A 12,157-nucleotide genomic window follows, 5' to 3' on the forward strand; every position below is an offset into this window, starting at 1 on the left:
TATAACAATAAAACAAATCACATCTGATTAAGTACTCATTAAGGTTTCTTTTGATTCATTCATTGGTGAGCTTTGTGAGAAACTGCAGAAATCATTGTATAAGAAATGTGCTGTGATTGCACTGTATGTACTAACATATTGTCTCCTTCAATGCATTTATATTTCTTCTTAATGTAACTCAGACTGTTCAGCGACTTCTGCAATGATCCACTGTACAAAGTGCTCATATGTGTGCAAATTCACACTAAATCCAGCGCCTGACTTGGACCAACAAAGGTGGCCTAATTCAACAGTTGCATGACACAATCATCGCATGTATCTTGGATGTATACATAGGTATATCTGTGCAATTTATCCTTATAATAAAAAGTATTCTTTTATTCATTTTATTCAGGCCGCAACATCCTGGTCAGAAAAGTGAAGCCAGTGCAGAAGTGCCTTAAACTTGCATTCTTTCTACTGTCCATTAGGGGGCGACTCCTCTGGTTGCAAAAAGAAGTCTGATTTGTATACAATTAAAATATTGCATACGGTACAATATAAACTAATTTATAATATGATATCTGTTGGTTTACAGATTAATTTAGATAAAGTGAAGGAATACCAAAGGCATGAAGCTAGCCGTGTGTTTACACAGAGACACAGTTACGCGGGTATTTAGTGGTGAGCACCGAGACTCACCAGGAGGTGGCAGTGCCGATAAGAAGTCAGGGTACTTGTGTGGACAATACTCAGAGGGACAATACTCAGTACTTGTGAGTACCTGCCTCTTCAGGCACCAACTATCTCCCCAGATTTATTCCCGCAAGTTTAGCGACATGATCCCTCACCAGCTTCCCATCACCGGGGACTGAACCTGACTCAAACTCCAGTAGTTGAGTACCGTGACGCATCCACTTGTGACTCTCAACTCATCGCTGCTTCGACGTGTGAGTGCGTGCGAGCTTGAGGGTGGAGTGGTCACAGGGTCGGCCGAGGGGTGACACCCTCCTGTTAATTGCCCCCCCCCCCCCCCCCCCCGTCCTGTCTCCATGGTGACAGAAGGTGTGAGAGCAGGGCACGATAACAAAACTAAATACACTTTCCGACTATACGGACATTTCAACAAAACTGCTTCTTCTAAGTGACCACCAGGGTTCATTCAAACTATCTCTGAATTTAGTCGAATCACGAGGTGAACTTAAGAAGACAAGTACGTTAACAGTGAGGGGTACAAGTATGAATCCAGCTAATATAATCTAATAATAAATTAACAATACAAGTTGTTTGAGCTTAGTGTAGGTGGCACAGATCCGGGTACAAACTATCAAAAATAAAGACAATGACAATGACAATGACCTGGTGTCGGGTCAGCCGTCTCTGCCGTGTTTGTATCCTGTGAGTGAAACAACTTGTGTGTTAAAATGTCTGTTCGTTTTAAAAGTAACCCCAAGTTCTGGTGGCGTTCCTTGAACCTCTTCCTGGCTAACACAGAGGCCAAGGAAGAGGTCAACATCCTGTTAAAACACACACACACACACACACACACACACACACACACACACACACACACACACACACACACACACACACACACTCATGATGCATTAGTTCATTTATTTGGGATGCTACAACCTATATGCGCATCTCAAGTTGTTCATTTTGCAGAGAATCTCTCGTGGCTTTTGCTTGCCAAACAAATCCGACCTTTGATTTTTAAAATAACAAACATCACTGTTCGGAAACCAGGAACCATTTTCATAAATATATCACCTTTTGACTGAGAGTAAATTTAACCCACTGCTACGACGTTACTTCCTCCTCTTTTGGGTGGATGAATAAAGTTCATTGTTGTGTTAAGTTAAGAACGTCTATGTATTGTACTGTCATTTAATGCATTTTTGAAGTCCCTTTTCTTCACTTCATGCCAAATTTGGTGACTTTCCTGTATTAAGTGCGCCTGTATGTCTGCGTGTGCATGCGTGTGAGTGGAAGTGCGTGTGCTCGACATGCAGGAACAGTTTCCTGAGTTTTTAATCTTTGTTATGCAAGAGATGTCCGAATGAGGAATTCTCGGATACGTTATCATTAAGGAACATTATGTTTTTTGTTTTTTTTAACAGAGAGCAGGCACCAGACTGTAAGACGACTTATCTATTCAGGCTAGGAAGTTAACCATTCATCAATATTCTTCTTAATGATTAATATGAGAACAGTGAGTTCAAGGTATTGAGCACATCCTAAACATCTATATTCTAATGTCACTTAGAGGGGATCTTACCGATTTTACACATCAAGTTCAGGTTACACATTTTTAGCAGATAAAATGATAATGATGTTTACCAGGCAAGGAGGCTCTGATGAAAGACGCTATCAAGTTGCATCATGGGAAGTGTATTATCCAGTGTTTTTGGAGCTTGAGTCTTACTGGGGATTAAAAAGTTAGAATATTTTGTCCTCTGATGCTTCCATTTTGACCATTTTTGTCTCTTGTGAGTTCCACAACCTAACAAACTACACTTAAGTGCAATACTATATGGCTGGAATACTCCTTTGAGTGGATTTCCATGCAGTACTGTACTAAAGTGCATCTAACTTCAAAGATCCCTACAGTTTTTATAGCAGTCGAGAAAGTGTTTTCCACTTCATGGCAGAGGAATGCGTTGTTGGGAAGTTTTAATATCAGTTTTTTGGATCAGTCACTATCAGTGTTTCATTCTTAGATATGGATTAGGCTCTAGGTCACTTCCCACCATCGAATCCTCGCTCCACTTGTGGTTTAATTCTGCATTTTTTTCAAGACTTTTTCAGCCGGGACACTTTGTGCTTTAATTGTCTAATTTTGCTTTGTTGTGCGAAAGTGCTGAGCATTTTCTGCAGGCAGGGTAGTCGCCCCGGAGAGCCGGCTGACTGAAAACGCAGGGAATACTGAATCACTTGATGAATGGGCGTCTGTTATCTGAACTGGTCAAGAGCCAGTATGAGGAGAGGATGTGCAGCGAGGTAGTTATTGTTTGCTAAACATTTTCCTCCTTAACAGGATGTATTCTCAGTAAAAAAAAAAGCTGAAATATAAACACACTGGTAATAAAAACGGTAGTTTTGAAGTTGACAGTCCATTTAACAAAAAATGACAGAAGCATTATTACCCTCAGTTGCTTCTCTTCTTTCCTGTGATGTATAAATAAGTTCCTATCCTATTAAATCTATAAAAAGACTACATTTGACACATCCCAAGTAAAAATATCTGAGATTTTCAAATGTCCCTCTATGATTTATCAAACACACAATTTCTCTACTCAGATCGGCCTTTCTGGTGTTAAACCTAACACACATACAGATACATACAACTAAAATGTGACTGGAAGAAACAAAAAAACAAAAAGAGAGAAACACCAAAGACTAAAATAAATGAACTCTAACTCTCCACATTCCTCTGCTGCTGCCGAGTGGTCACTCAGTTAATGTCAGTTACCGTAAAGTGTTATATTGAGGTCAGAAGGAGGTAAATATAATGAAAATCACATAATACAACATTTGTTCTCATTTGTTTGAAGAGATGTTTTTGTTGGAATGTTCATATTAGGACACATTTTCACGTTGGCAAATAACGTCCTCTTCTCCATCATCTCCACCGCATCACCGCAATTTGTAAGATGGATTTTCCATTTCACACTTTCAGAGCAAATTTCTCAGTATTTACACCTGAAGCCGCAGAAGGCTTTATACAACTGTTATATCAAAATAAAAATTGGAAAACTTCCCCTTTGAGAATATTTGGATTTGACAAGACGTGAGGTTATCGGCTGTTTATTAATCATTGTAAAATGTATTTTCTTTATATATTATCCTAAAGGTTTTGAGCCTTCTAGGCCTATATATAATAAACTGTGTCTAACACACGTCTGTTTTAATATAAAGGTATCAATAAGTCAAATTTGCTTGCTGAAGGAGATATTTTACTGTTTGCACATGCACGTCCGTGTCAGTGCGTTCTTGTTGCATTACACCGCTTCCTCTGTTACAAACCACAGGTTTCACTTCGAGGTTGCAGAGAGGTCATTTCTGCAGCAGTCAGTGTGTCTGTGTTATTGATCTAACATGATACAAATATGCAAACCTTAAATGCAACAAAAAAACATACACATCTGTTCTGAGCCAACAAGTCACACAGAGATACTGTATATATATATATATATATATATATACGTATATATATATATATATATATATACGTATATATATATATATATATATACGTATATATATATATATATATATATATATATATATATATATACATATATACATATATATATATATATATACGTATATATATATATATATATATACATATATATATATATACATATATACATATATATATATATATATATATATACACATATATACATATATATATATATATATATATATATACATATATACATATATATATATATATATATATATATATATATATATATATATATATATACAGTATATAGAATCTGGAGCTCTTATCACTTGACATTCAGCTGGGAATTAAACTAGCGATACAAATATGTAGTTGGTTCATGATGATTTGTGTGTGTCTCACTTTAGAACTTAACTGGGGAACAAGTGGTTTACGGTCCAGTTGGGGGCCCTTCCCACCTCCGTCCCTTCATTTCCTGTCAAAAATCTCTAAGGTTATGTTTTTCATACAAAAATATAACATATATATATATGACATACGTAAGCTTTTATTAGACCCCCAAAACATACCAATGCATATTAATGCTGCACCCCTAATTTATTACATCATTGCTCCATGTGGTTCCCTACATTCTTCTTCTTTTCTGTAATTCTATTGACCTCATCTATTGTTTTCTTTATTATTAGTCAGTATTAATGACATCAAAATAGTCAAATATGACCTTAAATAAAGAAATCCATGCAGAAATATTTTTGTCCCACAGTTGTCCCCCCCCCCCCATTTCACAGAAGTGCTGTGAAAAACACATACAGTAAATAATCAATACAACAAAGAGAGCAAACATAGAACAAACAATCACATCTTCTTAAAATGTCACCAGTCACAGAGAGACTTGTTGTAAACAGACTGTCGTCTCCAATAAAAGTTTAGAACAGACTTTTTTGGTGTTGTTTATGCACATTACTTTGTTAAATTACTTACATCAAAAGATAATGTTCATCATGTTTCAGCATTTTAAACCATATCCTTTAAAAAAAACACAACACATGAACCAGCGATAGGCAAAGGAACTTTAAACCACCATGCATCTGCACACTGCACAAACATACACACACAAACACACACACACACACACACACAAAATTACTGAGGTACGGATATGTTTTCTATTTCATCAAACCTGTTCTCACAACACAACATCTTCTGTCCCCCGCCTCTCACTTTTTACTGAGAAGTGTTGACCACATGACCGCAGTTTGCATGCTGGGTAGTTTCAGGATATGGTCTTCATGATGTATGTCATGGAACACACACACACACACACACACACACACACACACACGCATACGCACACGCACACACGCACACACACACACACACACACGCACACACACACACACACACACACACGCATACGCACACGCACACACGCACACACGCACACGCACACGCACACACACACACACACACGCACACGCGCACGCGCACGCGCACACGCACGCGCACGCGCACACACACACACACACACGCACACACACACACACACGCACACGCATACGCACACACACACACACGCACACGCATACGCACACGCGCACACGCACACACACACGCATACGCACACGCACACACACACACACACACACACACACACACACACACACACACACAGCATAATAAAAGTGAGGGACTATGAGTGAAGCGGACAGAAAGAAGACGTCTTCAAGACAACAAGCCAGACGTGCAGGACATTGAAGATAATGATGATGATGATGATGAAGAACCCCCTGACTCTGATGACCTGTACCTTGCTTTTCTCGTCTCTCGCTGTCCTGGCATATCAAGGTAAGCTGTCTGCATGCCACTTCTTATTTCTTACAGTTTTTTTCAGGCGCTACCAAGCGTTTGTCCAACCAGTGGTCACATTTTCAAAACTCTAAACACAATTAGCACAGCATCGGTCTTTTGTGGCCATACCATTCACACATTTCATGTTGTTTTCAAACAATATGCAGTCAGTGAACACATTTCCACAATGCTTACATTTTCTTAACAGACAAGCTATACCTCCCAACAAAATTATGGATTGTTTTTGTATTATTTACGAATGTTAACACACAACATCCCACAATGGCAAAAACAATATTCCAAACCTTAGATACAGTCTAAAAACCTCTTCTGCAATGATATCAGTTCTAAAACAATATATCTCAGCTGATAATAAACAAACAATTGAATAATTGACACACAGCTGATTTATGTTGGGTAAATTGGGCAAACCACAGCTGATTCCAGTCTGGCTTAGACTCAGTGGCATTACTTATACAGTAAAAGGAGGACTTTGAGGAGTGATGTTTTTGGAAACAGAAACAGAAAAAGACAAACACTGTAATGTCTGGACGAGGAAGAGTAAGAGCAAGGGGCCCAGGAAGAAGAGCAGGCCCAGTGAGAGATGCAGTGAGAGGTGCAGGAGCAGTGAGAGGAGCAGTGAGAGGTGCAGTGAGAGGTGCAGGAGCAGTGAGAGGTGCAGTGAGAGGTGCAGGAGCAGTGAGAGGAGCAGTGAGAGGAGCAGTGAGAGGTGCAGGAGCAGTGAGAGATGCAGTAAGAGGTGCAGGTGCAGTGAGAGGAGCAGGGCCAGGGAGAAGAGCAGGCCCAAGGAGAGGGCAAGGTAGAGGTGTAAGAATGCGTGGTGGTGGCATTCCAAGGGCTGCAAGAACAGTAATCAGTGATGGAATTCGTGCCACTATCATTGACCATGTAATCAACCACGGTCTTTCACTAAGAGAGGCTGGTGAAAGAGTGCAGCCCAATTTGAGGTGGTCAACGGTTGCCTCCATTATACGCATCTTTCAACAAACCAACAGGTAAGTATTGCATTTTACATGGATTGTTTCTATTCTCACTTGACATGTCAATAAGGCCATACAGTAATGCATATGTTGAATTTTTTGTCCCTCTAAAGAATGCAACGTCTTCCTCCCTCTGGGGGAAGAGGAAAGCTCCTCACTAATGATCAAGAGCTTGCCATTGTAGAAATGGTTGTTGCAAATAATGCAATAAAACTGCATGAAATTCAAAGTAGAATTGTGGAGGACCATGGGATATTTGACAATATCGATAGCATCAGCCTCACAACCATTACGCGGACATTGTCCAAACACAGAGTGCGGATGAAGCAGCTCTACACTGTTTCCTTTGAGAGGAACAGTGAGAGAGTCAAGGAGCTACGACGACAATATGTCCAGGTATAGTGTATATTCAATTCAATGTCCAGTTCTATAAGCTTTGCACTTTTCAAGTAGGTAACCTACACAGTAATAGGTTACAGTACAGTATGGTATACAGTAATGACATGATTTACATAAACTTTGTTTCAGAGAGTTATGGAATTGGAGGCCAACCAGGCCCCTCATGAATTCATATACATAGATGAGGCAGGATTCAATCTGGCCAAAAGGTGTCGACGTGGACGAAATGTCATTGGAAAAAGGGCCACAGTTTATGTGCCAGGACAGAGAGGGGCAAACATTACCATGTGTGCAGCAATTGCAAATGCAGGATTACTCCTTCACAGATGTCAGGTTGGACCCTACAATACCGAGCGCCTCCTTGCCTTTCTCAATGATCTCCACCAGCGCCTGGTTCCAGAGCAGGATCAGGAGGGTGAAAACATGAGGACCTTTGTAATCACCTGGGACAATGTGGCTTTCCATCATTCGCAAGCAATAACAACATGGTTTGAAGTCCTTTTTTTAGTTCCCCCCCTTTTTATCTGGGCTTTTTGCGGTTGTTTTTTTGTTCAGAATGCTCTTGTGTGTTTCATGGATATTTTGTTCACTGTAAGCAATACTGTAAAACTTTTTCTGTTCTATCATACAGTAAACAGTATTTATACTGTACCTCCTGTAGTAAACAGTAAAGGGAAAAAAAAACTGATTTGGTTTTTACTGGAATGCTTTTGAATGTGAACATTACATGTGGACATACAGTTCCCAACCAAGAAATTTAGTGTAAAAACAGTGGATTGCATGTTTTGCATGCAAATACCTGTAAAACTGAAACATAAAAGTCTATGCAGTTTTTGTAATGTCAGCAATAGCCAGTATTTTGAAACCTGGTGTACTTTGATTGACTGGAAGGACCTTGTGAAGTGAAAACAAGAGTTATTCTTTGACAGAATAATTTCATTTTGAGTCAGATTTCCAGTGTTTTGGTAAAGTTAGTGTGTGCAGAGAAAGATGTGTTCTATTTTGAAATGAAGAGTTAGTATATATTTAACAAAATGTGTTTTTGAGAAGAAAATTATCCATTTCGCCAATTGTGGTTTGTAGGTGTGAGTCTGTGTTAAGAGTTTAGAAAAAGTATCTGAAGTATGGGTAAGCGCTTGTTAGCGATTGAAAAAAACTGTAAAAGGTCAAATCTATCTTCAGGTCACCATCAGAATTTCTTAATATCTCTCTAGGGGATGTAATGGTATTTTTTACGTAGTATATATATATATATTAGTATATGTTTTTACTTAGTATACATTTCTATTGAGTATATTAGTATATGTTTCTACTTAGTATATATTTCTATTGAGTATATTAGTATATTGTATGCATGCATAAGTACTTCTGCTCTGAACTTTGTTGAACTGCACCACTGTGTCTTTGTTGTGGGAAAGAAGTATTCTCTCTTGCCTGTTCACATAGATAACTGTGTTTTGAGACTGTTGTATGAGAATATCCCAGCGCCAAAGCCTTTGGGCCTCTTGTTTTGGTTGCTGGCCGTTTGTTTTGCTTGTTGTTCCTTTCAGTCTGAGACCAAAAGTCTGAGACCGAAATGTCTGTAACATTGGCCATCGGCCCCCACCTTTGCTCATTCTGCATAAAGAAAGCTTGTTCATTTTTTTTTCGAGGTTCTTCCTCACTGAGACTGTACGCATTCTGATGTGATGATTGAACCTTTTCTGCGCAGAAAATAAATATACAGAAGGGAACCTCTGGTCTTTGGTATTCTTTATTTCAGCAGCAAAAGACTCATACGTACAGGATATTTTCTTTCCGCGACAGGGACTAATTACTCTAAGTATTACCTCATAACAGGTCAAAATAATCAATGATAAGGTCCCATAATACAAAATAAATGAGATAAAAACAAAGAAAAGCTACTAAAGGCTGAGTCAGCCTAATGCCTTTGAGACGTCAGGAGGGGAAAGGTCTAAAAACATTATTAAAAGATTTTGCAAAACCTTTTTTAAACATAAATACTAGTAAGTTAAGAGCATTTAAAGTCATTTGTTTTTGTTTTAGCAAAAGTTGAGTCATATCAGAGTCAAACCACAGCTGAATTATTCTCTAATGAGTACAAACTGTAAATTGGAAAATGAGCCAAAAAGATATCGATGTGATGGTTTGTGTTGGATACCACTCAGTCTCTCGACATGTTCATGGCATGTTCTGTGTCTTTATTTGTTTCCCAGGCAGCTTTGGTCCAAACAAGTGCTGTTTTGACTTCATCTCCACACGGTTGAGTGAGGACAAGGTGGTGAGCTACAAGTTCACAGACGAGCGGTGTTCAGTGGAAGGTGTCTCGTGAGTGTCTTAGCTCCTGTTATTAAACTTCAACCAATAAATCACTTCATACGCAGAGAAGAGAACAAACACACGATTCACGTACAGACATCCAGAAATGTAAGCAAACGTACAGCCTAGTTATTATGTACAGGCATAAGTGTGAATACAGATTTAGATATAATAGATAAGCAACAAATGGTGACAAATGTAGAGTATCTGCTTGAAATAAACGTTTTTTTGTGTCTGTTTTAGCTTCAGGATGAAGAACGGAGCTCGAATCTGTGCCGACCCGTCTCTGCAGTGGGTCAAGTTCATCATCAAGGCCAAAGAGAGGCTCCAAACTAACTAACACCAAACTCAAAAAGGCGGATCGGTGATTTATCTTCATTTAGATTTCTATGTTAGCTTAAAAATAAACAAAAAAACCCTTCTTTTTTAATGTGGTTTCAAATGATGTATTGAAAGATTGTTTTCAGCTTTTATATACAAATATATATATATATATATATATATATAAAAAATAAAATATTATTTGAGTTCCCTTTGTTTTAATTCACCGCGTACCACACACTGTGATCAGAGAGAGTTTCAAGTACACATTGGATTCATACACGTTCTGTTAAACAGTAGTGACACATCAGAGTTGATGTGGTTGCTGGTAGAAAAAACCACAGGAAGTTCAGATCTGCATTACAAAGGCTCGATAGTCTACAAACAATCACGTTTAACTCTTCAGATCATCTCCACTCGCAGTTTACTGTGTGATGCACCTCTGCAGCCAACAGATGCCACTCTTCTCCACTCCGTTTCACATTCTCCAAGTGGAAACGTTTCATATTAGTTTCCAAAGCCACGTTTTTTTTATTGCTCTGTGTCGGCTGCAGCAAAAATAAGGAGTCGTTTAATCTCATTTTTAATTGCGCTCTTGACAACTCAGTGAGGTGATGTTTGTCTGAAGCATCTCAGCTCTGTTTTTCACCAGATAAACCACAGTTATGTACAAGTCAAATGTGACAACTTAAAGCCTTCTGTCAATGCTAAAATGAAAATATACGACAAACTTTACAGACCAGCGCTCTAACTTTGTTGGACATTTCAAGACAAACTGACCCCAAAATCTCCTCCTGCTCCAGAATGACGCCTCGAGTGATGTCAATGCGATGACGTCGCCACCCAGCTTTTCTTTAAATAGTTTCAGACCCAGATTTAAATTTCCTTCCACACCACTCTGCATGCTACTTCATATACGTGTGTGTGTGTGTGTGTGTGTGTGTGTGTACATACGCAAGCAATCTTATGAGGACATCTACTCATCAAAAGCTCACGTCAAAGGCTTTACGCTCACACCACAGTTGACCCATAAGAGGAGATGGTCTGATTAGATCAGTGGAGGACCTTGCTGCATACATTTGCATATTAATGAGGGGAAAAATAATCAGGCAGGCGACGGGGCAGCTCGAGTGCTTCTTGTGTACAATTGTGAAGATCATCAACAATTTAAATACAAACATGTTCAAAGGCCACCAAATCTCACGTAAACGCTGTGGATTAGCAGCTGGTTGGGTAAAAGTCCTCATTCATGAGACAACGGAGGGAGTCGTGCAGATGTCCCATTAAATTAGCATCAGCATGTCTGTCAGCGTGACCTGTAGCAGAACGAAACGAGGACACAAGCAAGCAGACTTTACCAATGATGGAAGAACTATTCACATCCTTTACTTGAGTAAAAGTACCAAAACATAATACTCCATTACAAGTAAAAGGCCGTCTTTAAAATCCTACTTAAAACTACATTTCTGCTGATAGTACTTTTATTTAAGTATCTAAAAGCACTCGTTATGTGAGTGATATCAGTACAGTTTATAGGATGTTGTGAGATTGTTGATACTGATGCATCGGTGGCATTTTAATGTTGTAGCCAGTTGAGGTGAAGACACTACTTCACAAACAGCTGGTACTTTTGTCCAGTGGTGTCCAACCTAGGGGTCAAGACCCACCGTGAGGTAACATGTGAGGGGTCGAGAGATGTATGTGATGGTATTTAGCGTTTTATTTGTTCCCAATTTCTGTGTTTGCCGTTTTAATCTTTCTGAATTATGTGCTTTACTATTTAATCAGACTAAGTGTCAAATCATGTGATGGATGAATACAATTTCAACAATTCACAAAGAAATATTAAAAATGTAATGAAGCAACTTGGCACTATTTTTTCTTTTTTGTCAAACTAGGGAGTATTATAGTTTTAAAAACAATACATCCCATCCTTTTGTAAAATAAACTGCTGTATATTTAGCTCTTAGTTCTAACAGGCGACCCCTCCCCAAGTTCTCCCCTCAATGTTGTCTCACAGGCCCGAGGTACGTGGTGGAGAGAATGATGTAGGAAATAGGAGAAAACAAAGTCCTGATACACAACATTTGAC

At 38.9% G+C, this 12,157-nt stretch overlaps 1 protein-coding gene across 1 annotated transcript; it reads left to right on the forward strand.

The window, feature by feature from the left end:
• Window positions 1–5,890: 5,890 nt before the first annotated feature.
• LOC137870827 (C-C motif chemokine 4-like) lies at window positions 5,891–10,201 on the forward strand. The gene is made up of 3 exons (XM_068708277.1): window positions 5,891–6,022; window positions 9,642–9,753; window positions 9,988–10,201. The coding sequence occupies exons 1-3, from the start codon at window positions 5,938–5,940 to the stop codon at window positions 10,082–10,084; spliced, it is 294 nt and encodes a 97-aa protein (XP_068564378.1). The 5' UTR covers window positions 5,891–5,937; the 3' UTR covers window positions 10,085–10,201.
• Window positions 10,202–12,157: the final 1,956 nt, after the last annotated feature.

The sequence above is a fragment of the Cebidichthys violaceus genome, unplaced genomic scaffold, assembly GCF_023349555.1.
Source record: "Cebidichthys violaceus isolate CVI_PGR_0920_01 unplaced genomic scaffold, fCebVio1.0.p SCAF_14, whole genome shotgun sequence".
Lineage (NCBI taxonomy): Eukaryota > Metazoa > Chordata > Actinopteri > Perciformes > Stichaeidae > Cebidichthys > Cebidichthys violaceus.